Source organism: Vigna unguiculata, chromosome 7 (assembly GCF_037176805.1).
Source record: "Vigna unguiculata cultivar grain cowpea cultivar isolate G323 ecotype 2 chromosome 7, ASM3717680v1, whole genome shotgun sequence".
Taxonomy (NCBI): domain Eukaryota; kingdom Viridiplantae; phylum Streptophyta; class Magnoliopsida; order Fabales; family Fabaceae; genus Vigna; species Vigna unguiculata.
The window spans coordinates 31,081,507-31,108,227 of record NC_140798.1 but is presented as its reverse complement, the minus strand read 5'-3'; the positions used below and the strand labels follow the sequence as shown (position 1 = coordinate 31,108,227).

Genomic DNA, 26,721 nt, shown 5'->3' with positions numbered 1-26,721 from the left:
AACTCATTATCAACTTCATGACTCTCATTCTGGACATGTACTTCAGCCTCACCCTGAACATGGACCTCTCCCTCAACCTCAGCACTTTCAGGTTGGACTTGTTCTGCACCATCACACTGCACATCAACCTCAACCTCACCAACTTCAGGTTCGACTTGGTCTAGTACAATTTCAGGCACAGTGGCATTCTCCCCAGCTGGAAAATATTCTAGCATATGTACTACCTCTGCTTCACAAACTGAATGAATTACAAACATATGAACTGAACCATGTCTCTTCGCGATGCCGACCATATGGAGTGCACCAACGTCATCAATGAAATGTTGTAACCTTTCCTCCAACACTGCACAACCTCCAACAGAATAGCATAAATCTTTGACATTAATATAACCCATCTCTCGCAGTATTGATAACACCTCAAAGTAGGACCACCTATCTTCATCACACGACAAAACACTAAGTTGGCCATTAACATATTTAACTCCACCCTCATTCACGAAGTGCCCTCCATGGTGGATAACCACTTCAAACTTCTCGTCATCCATCAAAGCTGTGAAATGTCCACATACCCAAAACCACATACTTTTATTACGAGACATACCACCGACAAACCGACAAACCGACAGAAAACTAAACCCCATTTCGAAGGGGGACCACAAACTACAAAAAACTAAACCCCGTTTCGAAGGGGACCACAAATTACAAAAAAAGGAACCACAATGGTGGGGCAATACAACCATCAAAATCAGAAAACCATTCTACTCAGTAAACCAAACTCAAAAACGATATACGAGAATCAAACTCAAAAACAAACTCAAAAACAAACCCAAAACCCCCAAAATCAGATTCAACGCAAAAAACCAAAAAACCCTAAAATTGATTTAGAAAAAATAGGAAGCTCACCTGGATTGTTGAATGTCGTCGATCACAATGTCGAAATTTAATCTGATGCAACGCCAATCACAACGAAAATCCAACCCAATCGAACCCTAGCTTAGCGTTTCCACGATCATCTTCGAACACTTCTCTCCTTGCACACTACAATTGATTGCTACGGGCCACGTCACTAAAACTCATACACAGTCATTAAGCCTTGTCACTGTTCTGTTACGATTTTTAACGGTGTTAATTTTGGGGACCAAATTGATTCACTTATGACAATTAGAGGACTAAATTGATACTCTGAATATTTAGAGGACCTTTTTGAGACTTCAGAACAAATTCGAGGACTAAAACAGTAATTAAGCCTTGAAATTTTGTACACTTGCAAAAAATAAAATGAGTTAAATATTTAGGTGTGATTATTTGATGTATAAGTTCAAAAAAATTATTTTAACATGTATATATAAGTTATAATTAAGCTTATTTACTAATTTGGTCTTGAAGTGGAAAGGACAAAATTGGATTGTTTTAAAAAATAGGGTACTAAATTGAACAAAAAATTTAAATAGAGGATTAAATTGAAAAAAAAAATTATTACCACTACCACGTGTCACGACTGTAAACTGTCATGTGGCACAACAGTAACTTGACACATGGGAGTTTATAAATTTTTAGAAAAAAAAAATTAAAAATTCACAGCTTGGCACGTGCCTTGTATGGACACGGTATTAACTCTAACTTAACGGAGATAACTAAATTAAACCTTTTTAAATAATTTGGAAACTAATTTGAACCAACGAAGGGGACTAATTTGAACCAATCCAAAAAATTAAGGAACTAATTCAGTAATTATACAAAAAAAAGTTATAAAATGAAAAACAAGTCAAATGAAAAGTAAACAAGAATAAGCATAGGTGTCAATGGGTTAACTCGTGATCGATTGAGCTAAATCTGATTTATTCTTTTGTGAGTAAAAAAAATTTGTAATTTAGTTTCAGCCATCACAGGTTGGGGTGAGCAAGTGGTTTACTCACTTACGAATATTTTGTTTTTACAATTTATTTTATATATTTATTGCAATACAATTTATTTTATATATTTATTGCATTACAATAAAAGTGAATTGACTCAATTTATTTTTTTCATAATAGTAAAATTAAAATATTCAAATAATTATCCAAATATTATTATAAAGATAGTTGAAAATTAAGGTGTCAACATATATAACTTGACAAATAAATAAATTACACATCCAACCTATTCAAACATTATTGAACAACATTCTACTATTTAAAAAAAAAATCAAATTGTGAACTTATATAACTAGAAGTAGTAGATAGATATAATAAACAACTTATAAAAAAATGATAAAAAAAAAGTAATAAAGTGTGATAATAAATTACAAGTGAACTCACTTCCAATTCGACTTGAATCCATTTAACCTATGGTTTAGATGAACAAGGTCAATTCAACTCACATTTAAAAAAAACTTAAAACTTTTTGGTGAATTAGGTTTATTCATGGGTTAAAATTTATTTTAACATTTCCGACACAAAAGGAAAATGAAATTATATTTTTACAATAATAAATATATTAAACTAATTTTACTTGTATTTAAACAATAATTTAAAACTCTAATTAACAGTTTTTTTTTAATAAAAAGAATTATTTTGCTTGTTGGACAAGAAAAACGAGAAAAAGAAAAGGGAGGTTCGTGTATTATTACTTCTAGGAATTTAAAGTGTGAAATGTTTACCAGATTCCAGATCCGGCTCAACTCGCTGTGTTTTCAACAGAAATCTTTCTTTGCGCGTGTCACAGGGATAAGCAAGAAAAGAGAGTCAACGAGTCAAACTCCAAACACCGTTTAGTCTTCAAAGTAGTATTAAATTTATTCTACTAACAATTATGATATAAGAGATAGAAAAAAAGAAAAAAAAAACACAGAAGAAATGCGGTGCATTCTCCGTGTGGTCCGCGTCCCTTTTGGTTTCGTGGAGTGAAACGTTGGAGTGTCCTTGTTCTTATCCCACTCTTTTATATATAATAACTCCCAACACATGAAACCATCATCCATTCACACCCTTAAAATTAAACACTCACCACTTCTTAATAAGGTATACCAAATACCTAGCTAGCATTACAGTCATGGATGCTAACTGTGGGCCCCTCGTAGAGTCACAAGCCCAGATGCAGCATAGTGAAAACGAGATGTTAGGCCTCAGAAAAGGTCCATGGACGGTTGACGAAGACACCATTCTGGTCAATTACATCACCGCCCATGGCGAAGGTCACTGGAATTCCGTGGCACGATGTGCAGGTGTCTACGCTTTCTTCTAATTTCATTACTATATATATTCTCATCACCATCCCCACGCCGATTACGTATTTACCATTTTCAGGTTTAAGGAGGAGTGGGAAGAGCTGCAGACTAAGGTGGCTAAACTACTTGCGCCCCGATGTGCGGCGTGGAAACATCACACTCCAAGAACAAATACTGATCCTCGACCTTCACTCTCGGTGGGGCAACAGGTATAAAATTCAATCTACGGTGTTTTCTTATGTGGTTTGGGCGTAGACATGTGTAATATACGGTGTATAATGTTTTTTCGTAGGTGGTCGAAGATTGCGCAGCACCTGCCAGGAAGAACGGACAATGAAATAAAGAACTATTGGAGGACGAGAGTGATAAAACAGGCGAAGCAACTCAGGTGCGATGTCAACAGCAAAGAGTTCAGAGACACGTTGCGTTATGTGTGGATGCCGCGCTTACTGGAGCGGCTTCAGCCCACATCGCAAATTCTCGAGCCTCAGATGAAGCTGGACCCAGGCCCAAGTGAAATTCAGGGCTTTCGCGGTTTAGATTCGGTGACGGAGTGGAGTAAAGGGAGCCACCCCGCCGGTTCTTACTCGGACTCATCGTCCGTGGAGCTCCAAGTTCATTCGAATTCAGACCATAGCGATTGTTCGGGTTCGGGTATGGATCCGTGGGGAAGTTTGAATATGCATATGTGGGAACAAGGGAATGGTGAGGGTGAATCGTTGGAAAGTTTTTGGAATGACCTCGAAATAAAATACAGTTCCCTTCCGTGACGCATTGTGCAAGGCACAGTGTCAAAAGTTGAGCATGCGCTTCATTGTATTGTTTTCCTCACTTTGTGTACAAATTAGAGATTAAACTTAGCCACGTGCCTTATACAAGTTGACAGCAGTGCAAATATTGAATTTTGTTTATAGTTTATTAAACTTGATTAAAAATAATTTATGTTTATGTTTGTGTAACCACAAAATTGAAGGTTTTTGCTACAATTGCGTTTCGTAGCACCCGATATATATTCAGCTCTTTCTTTTGATATTGAGATTGGCTGTTGTTGATCTATGAGTTTGTCAAAGTATGATTGGGTAAGAAAGGATTGGGTAGCGTTGGAGCTTGCTTCCACGCTTGTAAAAGCACGTAATTGGTGTGCTTTTTAAGTTAGAAAGAGTTTATGAAAAGGAAGCATGCAATGTGTTCCATGAGTAGAATAGGGCCCTTCCATTTCGATACCCAAATCAATGGAAGTGTGTGCTGCGCTCGGGCCCTCTCTGAAATAGACCCTCCTCTTTTACTATTTCATTTCTTTTGAACCGATTGATGGGTCTACTGAGAAGGGAGAACTCATCGAGACACAACACTAATACACTCCGAATTCAATTTACATGACATATTGACACTATTTTCAACTTCAAATTTTAAGAAATTGAGTTTATAAATCATCTAATCTATATGTTGTTTAACTTTTTTTATTTTCATCAAATATGTTGTTTAACTTTTTTATTTTCATCAAATATGTGACTTAGACTCACACTTAGATTTCCAACACTGATGACATAATAAAAGACAATTATAGCATTAGTGACAATAATAACTATTAGTGTGAAACAATAAGAATCACAAACTGAACTAATAATCATCATAAGTTCGAGAATCAAAAGGCATGAATGGCTATGAAACCATTTTGGTTCCCAAAGCCAAAACAAATAAATAAAGACAAATAAAAATAAATCATAAAGTAGTAAGGATGATGAATAACCATGAAAACTTAATAGAAAATAAAAAATTGAACAATAAAATTTTAAATTTTACTCTCTAAAACCTTGAGTATGTAGCAAACAGTAACAAAAACATATTTGATGGCTCAAAGTACAAAACATTTGTGGTAATTATAGTCTTTATAGTGCAATGCCCGTGACAGAGTTGCAAAAAATGTGAAAACATGCATGATACTAAGACTTTCACACAATTGCTCTAATAGTAACCTAAAAAAAAGGACATATTTTATATAGGAGATTATTATCATTCAATATGAGTTTAAAGTCCCACATTGGGTGGAAGTAATTGAGATAACTAATATATAGGTAAAATGACACATTAAATGTCATGAAGAGAAGATTGTTATCATTCAACATGAGTTCGAAGTCCTACATCGGATGAAAGTGATTAAGATGACTAATATATAAATAAAAACACCTATCAAAGCTATTGGGGACAAGAATGAGTAGTTGAGTTATGGTTACATATTAAAGGTTGACTGGGCCTAGATAGGCTAGAGCTAGAGTTGCAGTGGCCTAGGTGTAACATCCCTGGCTACCCCTCCTCGGACTACGGATAAAAAGACTCATTATTATTAATATTATTATCATTATTTTTATATTATTATTATTATGATTATAGTTGTTTTTTTAATAAGATTAGTACTTTTATTATTGTTATTATTATTTTTACTTATAGGTTAAAATACCTTTTTGGTTCCAATTTTCGTCAAGTTTTGTTAAACCAATCCTTTTTTTTTTTGTGCTCAAATAGGTCTCAATTTTCGTCAATTTTATTCAATTTTGTCTTTTTTTACTATCATCGTTTAAATCATTAACGACCATAAACAGTGATTGCATTGTGTCCTTTTGTGGGTTTTTTTATTTTTTGACTTTTTTATAATTTTACAATTTTCTTTCAATTATTTTAAAATGTGCACGTGTCAACCCAACAATGTGCCACATGTCACTGTCAATATTTTATATTCAATTTTGTCTTTATATTCATTATTTTTTTTCAATTTAGTCCCAATTATTTTTAACATGAACCAATTTGTTCTTTTTCCAAATTGAGACCAAATTTAATTTTTACATTAAAATTTACATTTTTTATTAAATCTTTTAATTAAATATATTAAAATTCATATCATTATAAGTTTTATATAAAAATTAAATTGGGTCCCAATTTTAAAAGGGACAAAATGGCTCAACTTTAAACAAAATTCGAACTAAATTGAACAAAAATAACAAATATAATAGGGATGTCAAAGCGGGCTAGGACCGTCGGACCCACATGCCAGCTCGCCAAGAAAAGGACGGGTCGGGTTGGAGTTTCCAACCCACCAACCCGTTGTAGCCCGTCCCGCCTAGCCCACCAATTTAGCGAGCCAAAACGAGCCAGCCTGCCAAACTTTTTTTTTAATTTTTTAATGTTTAAAATTAAAAATAATTTTTTTATATTATATAAATAAATATACATATATATAATATACATATATATATATATATAAAATTTAAAAACAAAAATTAAAGGAAAAAGTTATAAGAAAATTAAAAAAAAAAGTGGCAAGCCAGCTCGCCGCCCTGCCAGCTCGTCCTGAGGAATAGGTTGCAATATCCAACGCGTTTGCTATTGGCAGGCCAGAATGACCCATTTTGTCACCCCTAAAATATAGGGACTAAATTGATTACAAAACATTGACTATGAAACGTGGAACGTTGCTGGATTGGCACGTGAACATTTCAAAATATTTTAAAAAAATTTAAAAAAATTATAATAATTAAAAAACCCATAAAGTGACACGTGACAGTCATTGTTATTACCGTCAATGATTTATATGGTGTTAGAAAACAAGGACCACATTGAACAAAATTGACAAAAATTATGACTTATTTGAGCACAAAAATAAAATTATGACTGATTTGACAAAACTTGACAAAAATTGAGACAAAAATATATTTTAACCTTATTTCTATTATCATTGTCATTATTAATATTATTGTTTTTATTATTTTAATCATTACCGGTAGTAATCTTATTATTTGTACTGTTGTTACCCATTAGAATTAGAGTTAATAATTTTATTTTTATTATTATTAGTATTAATATCATTCGTAGTGTTAGTATTATTATTACTACTATTACTATTGTTATTATTATTATTATAAATTTTTAGAATTATAAAATAATAAACTCATAAAATTTAAAAGTTTAAAAATTTAAAAATTACATAATCATAAATTATAAAATTATAAATTATAGAATTTTAAAATAATAAAATAACATAAGGTGACAACTATTTTAGGTGACATGGCAAGATAATAACCACATCACTCCCTTAATCGCCACATCACACAATAATCAGAATTTCTATTATCATTGTCATTATTAATATTATTGTTTTTATTATTTTAATCATTACCGGTAGTAATCTTATTATTTGTACTGTTGTTACCCATTAGTATTAGAGGTAATAATTTTATTTTTATTATTATTAGTATTAATATCAGTCGTAGTGTTAGTATTATTATTACTACTATTACTATTGTTATTATTATTATAAATTTTTAGAATTATAAAATAATAAACTCATAAAATTTAAAATTTTAAAATTTTAAAAATTTAAAAATTACATATTCATAAATTATAAAATTATAAATTATAGAATTTTAAAATAATAAAATAACATAAGGTGACAACTATTCTAGGTGACATGGCAAGATAATAATCACATCACTCCCTTAACCGCCACATCACGCAATAATCAGAAAAAATAAACAGTGGCGGACTCAATTGAAAAAAATTAGATTTATTGAATACTCAAATAATCAGAAAAAATAAACAGTGGGGGACTCAATTGAAAAAAATTAGATTTATTGAATACTCAATAGAGTACAAAAGTTTAAATATTTATTAAGGACTCAATAATAAGTTTTTAAATCTATTAGCGACTTAAAACATAATTAAGCCTCATTATTAATGTTACTATTATTATTATTACTATTATTGTTGTTGTTGTTGTTGTTGTAATTGTTGTGAGTAGTAAATAAGTAAAATGAGTTAATATAAGATTGAACTCCAACATCAGATGAAACTGATTGAGCTAATAAGTATATAAGTAAGATGACACAATCAAATCTCATGGGGAGGAGGTTGTTATCATTCAATATAAGATTTAAGTCTCACATTGTATGAAAGTGATGAAGATGACTAGAATATAAATAAAAACACTCATCAAACCTAATGCGGGAAAAAAATGAGTAGTTAAGTCATGGTCACGGATTATGGGCTAGGTTGGGCCTAGATAGGCTAGAGTTAGAGTTAGGGTGAACTCAGACCACGAGTAAAAAGAGTCATCAAAGTCATGAGGAAGAAGTTGTAACTATTTAGCATCAATGTGAAGTGTCCCCAGAATGAAAGATGGTTATAATGGTTGTTATTACTAATTTTAAAATAATAGTCGTTGTTATATTTTTATTATTTCTACTATTTATTTTATAATTTTTGTTTTTTTTTATTTTTATTTTTATAATAGTTGTTGCGGTTATACTATTGTTATTATTATAATATTTATTATTTTCATTATTATTAATATTGATGTTATTAATATTATTCTCATTATTTTTATATTATTATTATATTTTCTTTTTTAATAAGATTATTATTTTTATTAATTTTATTATTATTATTATAATTATAATAACAATTGTTAATGTTACATTGTTGTTGTTGTTGTTATTATTATTATTGTTATTATTATTATTATTATTATTATTATTATTATTATTATTATTATTATTATTTATAGGTTAAAATATTTTTTATTCCAATTTTGGTCAAGTTTTGTCAAATCAGTCCTAATTTTTTGTGTGCTCAAATAGGTCTCAATTTTTGCTAATTTTGTTCAATTTTGTAATTTTTTGCTAACACTGTTTAAATTATTAACGACCATGAACAGTGACTGTCACGTGTACCTTCGTGGATTTTTTTTTTAATTTATTTATTTTTAATTTTTTTTAATTATTTTTAAATGTTGAGTGTCAATCCAACAACGTGCCACATGTCAGAATCAATGTTTTATATTCAATTTTGTACTTATATTCATTATTTTTGTTCAATTTACTCCTAATTATTTTTAACATTAACCAATTTGTTCTTTTTCCAAATTGAGACCAAATTTAATATTTACATTAAAATTCACATTTTTTTTATTAAATATATTAAAATTCACATCATTATAACTTTTATATAAAAATTAAATTATCCCAATTTTAAAAGGGACAAAATTGCTCAATTTTAAACAAAATTAGAACTAAATTGAACAAAAATAACAAATATAGGGACTAAATTGAATATAAAACATTGACTCTGAAACGTGACGCACTATTGGATTGACATGTGAACATTTAAAAATAATAAAAAAACTAAAAGAAAAATTAAAATAATTAAAAATATCACAAAGTGACACGTGATAATCACTGTTCATTATCGTTAATAATTTAAACAGTGTTAACAAAAGAATAACACATTGAACAAAATTGACAACAACTTGAACCTATTTGAGCACACAAAAAAATTATGATTGATTTGATAAAACTTGACAAAAATTTGGAAAAAAAAAAAGATATTTTAACCTTATTTATATTATCATTGTCATTATTAATATTATCGTTTTATTATTTTAATCATTACTGGTAGTAATCTTATTATTTATACCGTTCTTACCCATTAGTATTAGAATTAATAATTTTTATTTTTATTATTAGTATTAATATCAGTCATAGTGTAAGTATTATTACTACTATTACTATTGTTATTATTATTGGAATATTTTAGAATTATAAAATAATAAACTCATAAAATTTAAAAGTTTAAAAATTTAAAAATTACATAATCATAAATTATAAAATTATAAATTATAGATTTTTAAAATAATAAAATAACATATGATGATAATTAATCTAGGTGACATGGCAAGATAATAACTACATCACTCCCTTAACCGCTACATCACCCAATAATCAGAAAAAGTAAACAACAGGGACTCAATTGAAAAAATTAGATTTATTGAGTACTCAATAGAGTCCAAAAGTTCAAAAATTTATTAAGGACTCAATTGTAAGTTTTTAAATATATTAGGAACTTAAAACATAATTAAGCTTCATTATTAATGTTACTATTATTATTATTATTATTATTATTATTATTATTATTATTATTATTATTGTTGTTGTTGTTGTTGTTTTTGTTGTTGTTGTTATTGTTGTGAGTAGTAAATAAGTAAAATGAGTTAATATAAGTTTGAACTCCCACATGGGATGAAACTGATTAAGCTAACAAGTATATAAGTAAGATGACACATCAAATCTCATGGGAAGGAGATTTTTATCATTCAAAAGGAGTTTAAAGTCCTAAGTGATTGAGATAACTAGTATATAAGTAAAATGACACATTAAATGTCATGAAGAGGAGAATAATTTTGTAGGGCTTTAACATATGAGGAACAATAGCAACCTAAGTTATACGACTTTCAAAATTGGAACACTATATCAACTCTAGTTATAGGATTTTCAAAATTGGAATCACATATGTTACCTATGATCAATAATATAAAAAGCTTGGTTAAAATACCTTTTTGGTCCCAATTTTCGTCAAGTTTTTTGAAACAAGTCCTAATTTTGATTTTGTGTTCAAATAGGTCCCAATTTTCGTCAATTTTGTTCAATTGGGTCCTTTTTTCTAACACCGTTTAAATCATTAACGGCCATGAACAGTGACTGCCACGTGTAACTTCATGGTTTTTTTGAATTTTTTTTGTTTTTATTTTTATTTTTTTTTATTTTTTTTTTAAATTTTTTTTAAATTTTGTTAATTTTTTTTAAATGTACACGTGTCAACCTAGGGGTGTGCCACGTGTCACTTCGTGGTTTTTTTGAATTTTTTTGAATTTTTTTAAAAAAAATTTTAAATTTTTTTAAAATTTTTTTCTAAATGTCCACGTGTCAATCCAGTAGCGTGCCACGTGTCAAAGTCAATGTTCTAAATTCAATTTGGTCCCTATATTTGTTATTTTTGTTCAATTAGGTCCTAATTTTTGTTAACATTAACCAATTTGGTCCCTCTCCAAATTAAAACCAAATTTAATTTTTATATTAAAATTCATATTTTTTATTAAATATCTTTATTTAATATATTAAAATTCACATCATTATAACTTTGATATAAAAATTAAATTTGGTCACATCTTCTATAGGGACCAAATTGGTTAATCTTAACAAAAATTAGGACCTAATTGAACAAAAATAACAAATATAGGGACCAAATTGAATATAGAATATTAACTTTGACACGTGGCACACTACTAGATTGACACGTGGACATTTAAAAAAAATTCAAAAAAAATAAAATAAAAAATTCAAAAAAACCACAAAGTGACACGTGGCACACTCCTGGGTTGACACGTGTACATTTAAAAAAAATTTTAAAAAATTTAAAAAAAATAAATAAAAAAAATAAAAAAAATAAATAAAAAAAATTCAAAAAAACCAGGAAGTGACACGTGGCAGTCACTGTTCATGGCCGTTAATGATTTAAACGGTGTTAGCGAAAAAGGACCCAATTGAACAAAATTGACGAAAATTGGGACCTATTTGAACACAAAACCAAAATTAGGACTTGTTTCAAAAAACTTGACGAAAATTGGGACCAAAAAGGTATTTTAACCAAAAAGCTTCATGAAACAACTTTGCGTACGCATGTGAAAATTTTGCAAGAATAAAAATTTCGCACCACACTCAGTCAATTCAATTTAGAATACCCACCTCACCCAATTCCATTTGAACTTTCTACCAAATCTAAAAATTTGACATAGAAATACAACTCAATATTAAATTTTGATAGAAAAATAAATTTGAATTTCGTAATTTTATTAAAGGGCTAAAAAAATATTGGATAAAAAATCACATTCCAATTAGGCCAATAACCATCAAAAGATACATAAAGAATTCATCAAAAGTCCAAACAAGAGGCAACTCAAACTTTTCTTATGTGAACAAAGAAAGTCAAAGTCCACTTTGACAAATTTTTTATAACGAGACAACTAAAAATATATTCATATGGAATTTGCACGGTGAACTAAGAAAATCAAAGTGCGATTCAATAATTCCAGATGAAACAACTCAAAATATACCCTTATGAAACGTGCACTGTGAACCAAAAAAGCAAAGTGTTATTCGCCAGTTCCATTTAGTGTGATTGCCCAATTCAAGTTATAGGGTTTCAAAATTGAAGCCACAATTTATTCTAAGAACGAATAAAATAATAGATCTTTAAGATGTCAAATCCATACAAAGATCGATAACAATTTATGTTGGTCATAAATTTACTATAAAGTCAAATTGTAATCTGATAATTCCACACGAAATTAGACTCACAAACCATCATTGTTTCTGTGATAACTAAACATTTTCATTTTGCAAAATGACTCAAACTGTTAACTCGAATATACTCGCACCTTATCTTGACTATGAATACATATTTCAAATTGTGCTCCCTCAATCTCAGTGTGGTTGCACACCCAAGGTACACACCCAATATTCCAATTGTAATCTTCCAATATCATTTGTACTTAAGGAACTGTCATAAATATAATAAAGCATTCATCTAGCAACTAAATAATGAGCAACAACTCAAATATAAGTACATGAAATTTGTATTCTGAATATTTTTTTTTTATAGAGCTTTCAAAAATTGGAGACTCAATATCAAAACTATTATCCATTGTCAACATTCAATTTTGTCCGGATAAATAAAATTGTTTCCAAAACATTAAAAAAAATGCTAATTAAAAAGGAGTAAAAATAAATTGTCTTAAAAAAATAAAATTAATTAAAAAAAGTTTCTTTAAATATTGTTTAAAAAAATTAAAGTAGGTGTTTAAGTAATTTTTAGAAATATGAGTCAAATATAAAAACTCAAAACAAAAAATATAGAAATATAAAAATATAAAATGTTAATTAAAAAATAAAAAATTAGATTTATTTTATTTTAATTAAGTTAAAAATTAAAAAATAAAAAAAAGTTTTAAGGTAAAGATGTTGTACAGTTTCCTATTTTTTATATTAAAAATAATTAAAAAAAAAAGAAAAAAACTTCCATTGCATGACAGTTTTCTCGTCAGTTTGTTTTTTGTTTTCAAAAGGCCATTGAAAAAGCATAATCTCCATAACCACTCCTAAATTCCAACATTTTTTTTTTCTCTAGACACAAAGAAGAAAATTCACACCCTTAGAAGATTTAGAGATCATCTTTTAACTCATACATCCTCTCATTCGAATCACTTATTTTTCACAGTACCATATTTTTATTGAATTTAGACTCATAGTCCAGGAATCAAACCAAAAGGTAAATAACGTAGATATTCAAAAGACGAAGAGCAAGATATTGAGAGTGAAATAGGAGCACATTAATCAGGTTCCTAATTTCGAAATTTGCCATGATGTTTTGTATATTTTGTGTTGTTACATGATTAATTGCAGTAAGGATTCCAGAAAAAATAATAATTTAATTGCACATCAAAAAAATACTTATCAGACAGTACATAAATAAATAATAAAAACCACAATCAATATTGAAAATAAAGTGGATGAGAAAGAAGAAAAGTCTTGGAGATGGGTTAGAAAAGGGTCTAAATATCAATGCCATGGAGGTTCCGACGGTGGATGATGGCAGTGGCAACTCCGATCACGTTCCCAACAACGTGGTGGCCATCGGATCATGTGGCGGTACTGGCGACAACCACAACTGGTGCAGCAACGAGATGGAGGAAGAAGATAGGAAACCCTCTCATGATTCTTGTCTAAAGAAGGAGATGGCATTGCCAGTGACGGTGGTGGCCGACGCTGTTGTTGGCCGTATCACCGACGGCTTGGCAATAAAAGTGAGTAGCGACAAGGATGTGTCGTGAGATTGAAGATGAAATTGGGGAGGAAAAACTTGTTGGTGCTATGCGTTTTGGAATAATTAGAGATAGTGTTTTGGCATATTCACTTTCACTTCATTTACCACCCATAATTAATTATTACACCACCATATTAATTGGGTTAATAACTTTAAATTTGGCATGCACCCCATAATCAACTCTTGCACCACCATTTTAATTGAGTTATTGATTTTAATACTTTCTGCACCTCTATGGTTCATTTTTGCACCCTTATTCTATTTTGGACTTTTCATTTTTATTTCTTCATATACTCCCCAATGTAATAATACCACACCCCTTATATTAAGTTTTATTTTACTTTATGTATCTGCGTCTTCACTAAGCACACACCCCACTCCTTTATTTTCCTTTTTTAGACTAGGATGTCTTTACTTTATGCACCACGCGTTTCTCTTTATGCACCTTATTCTCATGTGTATAGTTTTTTTCATTGCACCCACATATTCACTTATGTACTCTCATTTTCTATTTCCAATTTTACCTTTTTCTAATTAAATCTCACATTTCAATCATCTCATTTTCTAAAATAATAAAAGTATTTTAAAAGTGAAATAAAAATTAAAATAATTTTTAAATGATAAAAATAAGAATAAATAAAATTTAAAATTATTTTCTTTATTTTATCTTTTAGTGTCTAATCGATCGCTCGTTACACGATACTTCTTTTTTAAAATACAAAAGTTATAAAAATAGTTTTAGTGTCTAATCGACCTCTCGCGTTGCACGACACTTCTTTTTTAAAATACAAAAGTTATATAAAATAGTTTTAGTGTCTAATCGACCGTTCGCGTCGCACGGCACTTTTTTTTTAATGCAAAAGTTATAAAAATAGTTTTGGTATCTAATCAACCGCTTGCGTCGCACGATACTTCTTTTTTTAAATACAAAAATCATAAAAAGGTTTTGGTGTCTAATTAGCCGCACGCGTCACATGGCACTTATTTTCAAAAATGTCAAAAGGTGATTTTGAAAATTAAATATTCTAATCAAATCTTATACAGAACTACGTAGTCCTGATTTCTCATTTTTAATGAGAATACGTAGGACCAAAGTTAGTCCTTGTCGGGTCCTTTTTAATCGAAAAATATGTATGTTAAATAATTTCTTATTTCTTACTTTTGGGAAAAATAAATATTTTAAATAAACACATCTCTTTTGCAAATTTAATTAAAGGTACCGCCTTTGAGTGACGTTGTAGGGTGCTAATATATTCTCTACGCATAACCGACTTTCGAATCCTAAATTTGGTTTTTATAGACTTTATTTTATTTTTATGGTCTTTTATAGTTTTTCAAAATAAACTGATAACGACTTCAAATCTCTTTTTCCAAATCAATTTCTTTTTTAGTTCCTCGTCCCGTCACGATTTAGGTTGTGACACCCGTGATCAGTACTAAAAGTTTGATGAAACATTTCAAAGGGGCCACTTGGATAGCCACCGAACCGAAATTCATTTGGCTTTGTAACTAATACCAAATATCAAAAGTTGAAGTACAAGCTCAACTTAATTAAACTAAACAAAAAAAATTGAAATCAGTAAATTCAATATAGGGCTCAAAACCAACATTTCATCCTTCATTGGGTAAAAATATCATATTACCATATTATAAGGGACAACTTCTATGTAGTCATCCAAAATTTTCAAAAATAGTCAAAAACTGTCAACTACATTTAAAATGCACGCCCAACTCATATTTACAAAATGAATAAATATGAAGTAAGATCATACTCTAGAATCATTTCACTTTGACGCAACAACGCATCAAAAGATAACTAAAAAATTCATAAGCAGTTTGAATAACAAAAGTAAACTCAAAATTTTCTCATGTGAACAAAGAAAGTCAAAGTGCGCTTTGACAATTATTTTAATGACGGGACAACTAAAAATGTACCCATATGAAATTTGCACAGTGAACTAAGAAAATCAAAGTGCGATTCAATAATTCCAGGTGGGACAACTCAAAATATACCCTTATGAAACGTGCACTGTGAACCAAAAAAGCAAAGTGTTATTTGCTAGTTCCATTTAGTGTGTATGCCCAACTCAAGTTATAGGGTTCCAAAATTGAAGCCACAATTTCAACTCAAATTCTAAGAACGAATAAAATAATAGATATGTAAGATATCAAATCCATACAAAGATCAATAACATTTTATGTTGGTCATAAATTCACTATAAAGTCAAATTGTAATCTGACAATTCCACACGAAATTAGACTCATAAACCATCATTGTTTCAGTGATAACTAAACATTTTCATTTTGCAAAATGACTCAAACTGTTAACTCGAATATACTCATACCTTATCCTGACTATGAATACATATTTCAAATTGTGCTCCCTCAATCTCAGTGTGGTTGCACACCCAAGGTACACACCCAATATTTCAATTGTAATCTCCTAATATCATTTGGACTTAAGGAATTGTCATAAATAGAATAAAACATTCATCTCGCAACTAAATAATGAGCAACAACTCGAATATAAGCAAATGAAATTTGTATTCTGAATAAAAAGAATTAGGGTTTAGGGTTAAAGTTAATTTTTAAAAAATATAAAAAGGGTCAGACCGTCGCTAATGGATGAAATTTTATTTTTTTAAATTGTTGTATTTTATAGTAAGTATATGCTTCAAAGTGTTTAATATAAAAAAAAAACTATAAAAAGTTTGCTAAGGTAGAATATCATTTTAAAGAATAATATATAGAGAGAATATACCTTTGCTAAACTAAAATTAATTCATAAAATAATTTAAAGAGGGCTTTGTTGGAAGTTCTACATCGACTAGAGATAAGACCAATGCACAATATATAAGTGGGGTGCAAACCTCATCCTACAAACCGATTTTTTGGGGTTGAGTTAGGCTTAAACCTACTTCTAACATGGTATTAAAGTCAGGTTAGAGCCTATCCTAGGAGATGTATTGAAAGTCCCAGATCGACTAGAGATAAGGTCCCAATTCAGAGTCAAAACTCTTGATAAGATAAAATTAATTTTTTCAACAGATAATTATTTTAAAGATAAAATAGATAGAAAGGGTTACACCATCACGAAGCCAAAACTAAGTTTAAAAAATGATATAAAGAAAGGGTTAAGCCAAAGCTAAGAGAAAATTGATTTTTAAAATATCTAAAGAGAGGGTGAGGCCTTCGCTAATGGATTAAACTTTTATTTCTTAAAATTATTAAAATATGGATTAAACTTTTATTTCTTAAAATTATTAAAATTTTGTATGCAGTAAGGTGGTTGCTATCTTTATGTTGAGATCATAAGGTCAACTATTTGCTTCCAATTTTTGGCTCATGCTATTTTTCTTCTTGCTAAATGAACGTATTTTTGTAGTGATATAATCGACTAGAGATAAGGTCAATGTACAATATATAAGTAGGGTACAAACATTATCCGACAAGCCGATTTTGTGGGATTGAGTTAGGCTTAAACCTACTTCTAACATGGTATTAAAGTCAGGTTAGAGCCTATTCTAGGGGATGTATTGGAAATCCCACGAGATAAAGCCAATTCAAGGTTAAAACTCTTGATAAGATAAAATTAATTTTTACAGCAAAGAATTATTTTAAAGATAAAATAGATAGAAAGGGTTATACCCTCACAAAGCCAAAAACTAATTTTAAAAAATATATAAAGAAAGGTCTAAGCCAAAGATAAGAGAAAATTAATTTTTAAAATATCTAGAGAGAAGGTGAAGTCCTCGCTAATGGATTGAACTTTTTCTTAAAATTATTAAAATGTTGTATGCAGTAAGGTGGTTGCTATCTTTATGTAGTAAGGTAGTTGCTATCTTTATGTTGATATATATATATATATATATATATATATATATATATATATATTAAGTCATTTTGGTTTGTTATAAGCCTACAAGTTTTTCAGAGACATCAATTATTTGCAAATAATAATTAACTGGACATTCATGATAATAGGATTTTAAGGAAAGTGATTTTCTGAAACTTTAACAACAAAAGATTAACACAGTAAATTTCTTTTTGTACTTCCATAATATCCAAGAAACACACAAGATCAGAAACCACCGGATTCTATTTAACTAGAAGACAATATTAATAATGTGAGAGTTCTGTAATGAAGTTGGTTCAACGATTGCGGCATGAAATTAAGTGCTAGTGCCCACTCGCGCCCTTCGCAATCAAATTCTCCGATCACAAGGTTTTTTCCTTCTAAAGATGTAATTTTAGTGAATTTAGCTTTTCTTTTCTATGAATGGGACAAACAATATATAATTTGAAGGCACGTTTAGTTAAGTTATGACAAGTTTTTGCGGAAAAAAAAAGTCTTCTTACAATTGAGGGTATGTAATTTAGCACGGATAATATTTTTTCTCAAAATTTAAAATAAAGAATTTAGCCAGAATAACTTTTAGATGTGTCATTACAAACCCTTTATAATAGGATAAAAATATTTGTAGTTTATATAGACTTTTTTTCTTATATTACTAATATTTTATTTAAAGGAAAAATTATGATAAAATCATTACATCTTAAAATAAACAATATAGGGATAAAATTAATAAAATAGGTTTATCTTGATAAACTAATCTAAATAATTCATACACTAGATTTTTTTTATCAACAATAAATAATACATAAATTATAGTAAACACTTGGTGTTCGAACCCTTTACATAGTCAATAGTCACGGAAAAATTTAAAATAAGACGCAAGATTTGTATGGCCTCTTTGACAAAAGGATAAGAGATATTGGTATAACATAACACTAAGACATACACATAAATAAAAAACAACCACCATCTATGATGCACCGATACTTCAACTTGGGTCACGTATCCGTATCCGACACGTATCGTATCCGATACTTTAGGATACTTTAACGATACTTATCAATGACGTATCTAATTTATAAAGTAGTAGTACACTACAATAAAATCTTTGAATAGTGATCAATTTTAGTGACAAAAAATAATTAGTCACTATTTAGTGACCAAATTGACAACTAAAATAGATCCACAAAATTATAACCGGTCTCTAAATTGATAATTCAAATAATTTCAATGATGAATTGATTTTTAAATTGGTCACTAACATTAGCTACAAGGTTTTGACTATCAAAATAATTGGTCTCTAATTAGAAAATTTGGATTCATACATTAACAATCATATATTTATTATGTTTGTAAGAATTATTATACATTTTTCATTATTCATATATCATGTATCTATCACGTATTGTATCCTATTATTTTAAAAATAAACGTATCGATGTATCGGATACGTGTCGTATCCGATACACGTATCGTATCTGTGCATCATAGACCACCATTAATGTCATTGGATATTAGGTCTAGTCTTTCCCGATTAATTAGATGATTAACAATATTCAACTAAAGTGCTCCTTCACTATCTTATCACAAATAATTTGTAGTAGATTCCTTTTTGTCAGTAGTGCAAAAAATTTATCTTTTGTTATAATTTCCCTTATCACTTATCCTTTTTCCCATTAAATTCTCACAAATTCCATACAATGAAATGCATATAATGTGCTCTGCAAAAAGGGAAAAAAAATCATCTCTCTACATAGACTGAGTTTAGTTAATGCATATTTACATTTACATCCTCTAGATTGTGTTGTTAAAAAGATCACTAAGATTGTTGTCTCCCTCTATCACCTGGCCTGCCTCCAAAAGTTATGTGATTGCACCATTTCAAATTATAATACACGTCATCATGATTTTAGGTCAATTTGAAATTCCACAAAATCAGGTAGTCTTTCCTATTAAGAATGTAATAGATTATAAGTTTGCATTCTTCATCCTATTGCTATTATCTTCAAGTAAGATAATGTGATCCCTAAAATCAAACATTTAAATTAACCAAAACCAAATACTATGCATATGAAGTGCCTACGATTCCATTTCGATTTATGAATATGATTAATACACAATGTTAACAATCAGAGGTAGGGATATGGGATGTAAAAAAATAAAATTATATTTTATTAAGTTAAATATAATGAAAATGAAAATTTAATTTATATCTAATTTAATTTAATTCATATTATATTTAATTTTTTTATAATTTTATTTAAAAAATTTTAAAAATATATATGTTTATTAAATATTCGCAGGTATGCAGGTATCCACATGTATCCGTAGGTTTTAAAAAAAATCGCGAGTATTTTTTAAATGGATATCCGACGAGTATACAGATGAATAACATGTGATTTTTTTTTGCGAATCGAGTTACGAGTAAGCATTATTCGTCCCGACCTTTGTCATCCCTAATAAGATGGAAATAGATAAAAATTTTAAATATCCAATTTAAATTCACGTAATTAGATTAGACTTTAGATTAATATGTTATTGTTATAAAACTGGTTTAAATGTTTTTAAAATTGATATCTAAATATTTGGATCAGGTTTTAAATCTAAATCCACTTCTAAATTCTTATTTTTAATGAAAATTATTTTTTTTATTAATCTAATTTTATTTGAAATTATATTTTAAAATTAAAATAATTTTTTCATCTAAAACATAAATATAATAAAAAGTCAAATTATATATAAAATATTAAAAAATATAATATTACAATTTAATAATATTTAAGCATAAATATAATAAAAAGTTAAATAATATATTAAATATTAAAAAATGTAAAGAGTAAAGACAATAGCGGAATCGAAGCCTATAAGGAGACGGTGGCATTTTTGCAATTTTGTCTAACTATATTGCCTCGGGTGTGTGCAAAACCGGTGCAGTAAGAGGTTTTAGGCCTCAGTTGCAAAAGAACCGAAGCCTATAAGGCATCCCAGTAATCAAAATTTCAAAAATGCCATCAGCGTCAGCACTTTTGGCTTCGGGTGTTTTTGAACCGAGGCAATATGAAGAGGTTTTTGTCCTCGGTTAAAAAAGAACCGAGGCCTATAAGTCAGCCAGTAACCCTAATTTCAAATATGTCACCAGCGCCGTCACATTTGGCTTCGGGTCTTTATTGACCGAGGCCATAAAGGGACTTTAGGCCTCAGTTATTAATTGAACAGAGGCCATATGCCCTATTTAGGTTCCCAAATTCGCGACTTCGCACTGTTCACCTTCGTCCCTGAGCGAACACTTTGCGCGCGGTGGAGGCATTCTCGTCTTTTTTTTCTCGTGCGGTGGTGTTTGGTTTGTCATTGGCGAAGGAGGCGTGCTCACGGCTCACAGCAAAGGCGTGTTTTGGTGGTCACTCTCTTCCTTTGTCTGCGGTGCCGACAAAGTGGTAGGGTTGCCCGCAACAGTGGCTTGAAGTTCTGCTTCGAACTGCGGTGGAGGTGTTGGATCTCTTGGCTCTACTGGTTCATGGTGGTTTGTCGTTGTCGCATTCAGACCGTGCAGTGGTAGCATGGGTCTGAGCTTCGCGGTGGGTTGCTCGTTCAGTGCTGGTGAAGGTTTGGCCGCGACAGCGTTTGCCGACGATCTCGATGGCGAGGATGAGCGCAACAGTGCTAATGGTGGTGCGAGCAAAGTACCCCTATGGCTTCGGGTCCTCAGAGAACCGAGGCAGAAAAGTACCCCCTATGGCTTCGATTGACACCCGAGGCCAAAAACCACCCTTTTTGCCTCACCCCAATATATGCCTTGGTTCTAGAACCGGGGCAGAATATAAAAAACAACCGGGGCCAAAAGCCCTTACTGCAGTAGTGAGAGAGGAGTGGCGATACAGATCTTGTCGCGCCAGCGGTGGAGGAGGAAGTAGGCGACAAAGAAGAATACACCGAAGAAGAGGGTGTTGGTGAGTTAGAAAGGGTGGATCGCTTGCGATGGTGCGTCTGACTAAGTGGCGGTTGAGGGTATCGTTGTTATTGAGCTTCTGAGTTTTTATAATGCGGCCACCGGAGGTGTGGAGGAATCAAAGACAAACATCCATTTTCTGAGTGAAAGTGATGGAGGGAATGCAGCTGCAGATGCAGAGGAAAAATGTGTAACCTAGAAGCTAGATGGATGGTGGAGGAAGTTGAAGAGGTTAAAGGGGAGAGAGGAGAAAGCGAGGAGAGAGTGCTTGAAATGGAATTAGAATTGAAAGGAATAGCAAGTTCAAATTAGGATCATATTATTTTTTGATCTGAATATAGTTTGGATTTAAATTTTGGATTTTCCAATTTTCATGATCTATATAGCTATATCAGACATCTGATCAGAAAATATTATGAAATACAGATTAGAAACAACAAACAGGTCTAATTAAATGGATTCTTAACAAACCAAAATAAAGCAAAAGTGGATAAGATTGAGACAAACAGGTTTTTTATCCAAACCAAATAAAAAAACTACAAATTACATGTTCATATCTATGCAAATGAAACCCACAAAATTGACATTTTAATGATTTAATACATATAACTGGATACAACTTCCATTTCGAGTAAAAGAATCTCGCATTTATTAGTTATTAAGTTAGAAAAGAAGAAAGACTCGCAATTCAACTTTTTTTATTTATCATTATTAGTTGTAATTTTATTTATCATTATTTTCCGTGCAAAGTGAAAAGACTTTCAACTTTTTTTATTTCATTATTTTAAATCACATCTTCAGGTAAGAATATTATCGTTTTTATCCTCAATAATCACTTTATTAACATAGAAATAAGATTAACACAACGAACACAAAAGTATAACATAGAAACTCCAAATACAGAGAGAAACCACGCCCGTAGAAAATCATCACTATGTACAAATTTGTACAACACATGAAAAACAATCTTAATCATTTGACCCAAAGTACACTCATTCTTCGGAACAATAATTGAGTTGCACCTCATAACACTCTACTACTATAAAAGGATAAGAAAAGTCAAACACTAGTATAAAATGTCTTTGATTTGGAACAAAAAAAATTATAAAATGCATTATATTTATCAGTATGATACAAGTTATCGAGTAAATAAAATAATGTATACACGGCAAACGGGTTAAATGGTCGGTTAATTATAAATTGTTATACCGTAAATTTTATAATAACTAAATTAAGAATGAAGTTAATTTGAAATTAATGGCTACTTGAGTAAAACTTTCTAAGTTCTCTTAAAAGTTTTAAGTTTAAATAAAAAAAGTTTCTTGCATGGCACGCTCGTGATATCGCTCGAAAAGTAGAAGGCTGCGCTAAGATGCTTTCGATATCTGTTGTGTTTGAAAAGTCCACGAGACTGCCACAACCAATAGTATTTTGCTTGTCCATCAAGAGAAGACTCCTATTCTTACTTCGACACTCCAACATTACTTCCTATAAATTCAGATCTCTTTGTTCTTCTCTTTCTTCACTTTCTCCCTTCTCTGCTACTATTCAGAGAGTCATCATGTGCGCTGATTATTCACTATACGTGTTACGTGGTTCCTTCACTTTAACGTTATTATCACACATGTCTTGTTTTGATGACAGTTCAAAATGGGGTTCTCGCACTATGCTGAATTTGGTACGTGGTACTTCTGTAACTATGTTATCATCACTTAACATTATAGTTCAAGCTCAAGTTTCAACTGATACCAAAGCATTGTTTTCTCTCTTTTTCAAAATTGGTTTTTATGATCTGAATAATGTGTGGCCAGTGATGTGTTGATATTGCCGACATTGGCTGATAATATTATCTTTGATAATGACGTGAACAATTATCTGAGGCCTGCTAACACTTTTCCTTGCGTTTGCTACAATGATCTATCATTTCAACCTTCTCATCTGTTTCCTATCATAAAAGTTGGTTTCGTCCGCTATGTCTCGTGTTTTCTTTTCCTCAAAGTATCTTTTTCTATTTTAAGCAATAAGTTCATCTGTTAACTGTGAGGTGGTGATACATGGACACTGTTAACTTATATATAGCCTTTCAATGCTATATATACTCTTTTATTATATTTGTCATTGCCTATTGTTCTTTATATTCTAGATGATAAATAATTTGAGGTGGTCCATGCATATTTTCTAAACGTGTTTGTTATTGATAAAATGGCGCTAACCATGTTTTTTTTTTTATTTTTAAAAAGTTTCAAATATCTCTTGAGCACTTCATTATTTGAGATCAACTTTATTTTAGTTGTCACCATCGTTTTAGTTGAGCTAACCCTACTGTTTTTCGAATTCACTATCCTCAATAATCACACTCTTTTTCACAGCGTATAATGTTGACCTAGGTGTGCGTGGAATGTAGGTGTAGAGTATATGGAAACAGAGGAACGAAACTATTTTCAAGAACAACATAAATCTAATGTAGATAAGATTCGATGCTTATAGGAGTGTATGATTAATTATAGGTGTAGCAAGGAGTATTCATAGTGTGGGGACAAGATGAACATGGTTAGAGGATAAAAGCAACCAAAGAGAGAAAATTCACTATATATAGCAGGTTTTGATTCATTTGGAGTATAGATACTAATTAATAATGAGATTACAAAAATCAATTATTGATGCAGGACAACTAGGAATGCCTTTCTAGTTAGCGATAAAAAACTATAAATAGGGCATTTTTTGTGTTGTGGGGGTGTATTTTGTGTGCAGGTGTACAAAGTCATAGTCAACATTACTGGAAGGCTTGGGACAAAGCTATACAATATCAAGACTGCAAAAATGAAAGAAAGGAGGAAAGATGAGCGTTGAACAAAGCATCCCCTGGAACGATGGATAAAAGAGACACAGTGATTTGCATCAGTGACACAATATTCCTGGGAATTTGAGCTAAAACAAGTATATGTGTGTACAATAATCTTGTTCAAAGAGTGAAACTGAAAGACAAAATTAAATGATATTCTGAATTGTTATTTTAGTTATATTTGTGTTGGAGTAGGGACAATGATGTTGTAAAATGACACTAGGAGGATATGATCGTAAACTAACCCTATTATATATTTTATTATTAAAACATTTATTTTGATGATAAAAAAATATTTATTTCATATTCATTTTAAATACATCTTTAAATTTTCATATTCCAATTTAAATTTAGATTACTTTCACCTAGTAAATAAAATCATTTTTTTTAAATTAGATTCATGTTTAGGTTTGAATTTTGTATAATATGAGTCGACGCGATCAAACTCAAAATATCATGAGCTTGATCCAATAAATCCAATCAGACATGTGTTATACTTGATTGAACTCATACTAATATAAGTTTAGCTTAACCCAATTAACTAAAATTTGACTAAGTTTAATTATGTCTAACATGGACTCAATTCGGCCTAATGTAAAATAATATAAACTCATCCAACCTCACATGGACTTGACTTAGTTCTAGGTTGGCTTGGACTAGACTCAACAAATTCAATCAAACTTGATCAAGAGTCAACCTTGTTTGTCTTAAGTTTGACCTAACCCAATATATATTGGCGCAACTCAATCTTGTACAAGCTAGTCCTAACCTGACCTAATTCTAACTTACTTGGACGCAACTTACATAACTTGAATGAATCCAACCTTACCTTTATTTTGAATTTTCAAAATATAAAAGATTATCCAATACAAGTCTAATGAATTGGGTTATACTAAAACACCAAAGTATGAATTTATATCCGAGATAAATCTATTGAAATAGACTTAAACTAACAAATATAAATTTGAATAAAGTTTAATTAAAATTCAAGTTTCTAATAAATTTGGTTGTTTTTAGTTTATCTTTTGTTCTTTTTTTATGGAGTACTCAGTTTTTTATATTTGTCAATTGAATCATTGCGTTTAATTTTTCGTTAACCAGTTGAAACAAATTTTATTTCACCTTATCATTAAGCTTAATTCTCTCCATTTATTAAAAAAATGTCAGGTTTTAGATTAATGTTAATATAAAACCACAAATGACTTTTTTTTTTTTGAAAATATGTTAGATAATATGGAATTATTGTCTTTACTTGTGCCGATGATTAATGTAAAATGACAAATCCTTACTAGCTAGCATGTTTCTATAAAAGCAACAAAGTTAACTTTTATATAATTGTCTTATACTAGCCACAAACACTAGTAAAAAAACATTTTATAGCACCAAAAACACTAGTAAAAAAACATTTTATAGCACCAAAAACACTAGTAAAAAAACATTTTATAGCACAACATTATACATAGAAATGTCAAAATAGTTTGGAACTCGTGAGTCCATCCGGTCTATCACGGGTTTGGATTGGGTTGGGTTAAATTTTTTTTACAAATTTCAACATGGATTGATTTTTGACCCAGCTCACCGGGTTGAACTCGTTGTGAGTCGGACTGGCTTACCAATTCGCAAATAAATGGTCACACAAATGTTTTTTGTTAAGTTACTTTATATTTGGGTAAGACTAGTTTTTTTTAGCCAACACATAGATAAACTGTATTCTTATGATTTTATGATTTTGATTTGTATTTGAATTGTATTAAAATTTATTTATATTTTAATTAGAATAATAATTTAGTTTTGACTGAAAAAAATAAAACAAAATTATATTTTTTTAATTAAGGAAGTCCGTGAGTCAACCTGTTTAACCCATCAATCTGTGGTGAGTCAGATCAGATTCAATTTTTTGTATTCATTAATAAATGAGCCGGATTAGATTGATTCAATAAATTATTAATCCGTGATGGATGAAATCAAATAATTCATTTTGACAACTCTAATTATATATATTTTAATTCATTTAAGTATAAAAAAGAGATGATAAAAATTTTGTAAATAACACGATAAATTTCATATGGGTATATATAAAACTCTTAGAAAAAATTTATTGTACATCTATTATATTTTAAACCAATATAAAAATATAAAACGAGAATAATTGTACATCTATTATC

General features: G+C 30.0%; 1 protein-coding gene and 1 long non-coding RNA gene across 2 annotated transcripts; both read left to right on the top strand.

Annotated features, from left to right (window-relative positions):
* Nucleotides 1-2,915: 2,915 nt before the first annotated feature.
* On the top strand, nt 2,916-4,083 carry LOC114189703 (transcription factor MYB2-like). Its single transcript, XM_028078356.2, has 3 exons — nt 2,916-3,202; nt 3,285-3,414; nt 3,498-4,083. Exons 1-3 carry the CDS (start codon nt 3,031-3,033, stop codon nt 3,973-3,975), a joined length of 780 nt encoding a protein of 259 aa, XP_027934157.2. The 5' UTR covers nt 2,916-3,030; the 3' UTR covers nt 3,976-4,083.
* Nucleotides 4,084-23,137: 19,054 nt separating this feature from the next.
* Nucleotides 23,138-24,734, top strand: LOC146884791 (uncharacterized). Its single transcript, XR_014996681.1, has 2 exons — nt 23,138-23,392; nt 24,084-24,734. It is a non-coding gene; the product is annotated as an uncharacterized LOC146884791 (long non-coding RNA).
* Nucleotides 24,735-26,721: the final 1,987 nt, after the last annotated feature.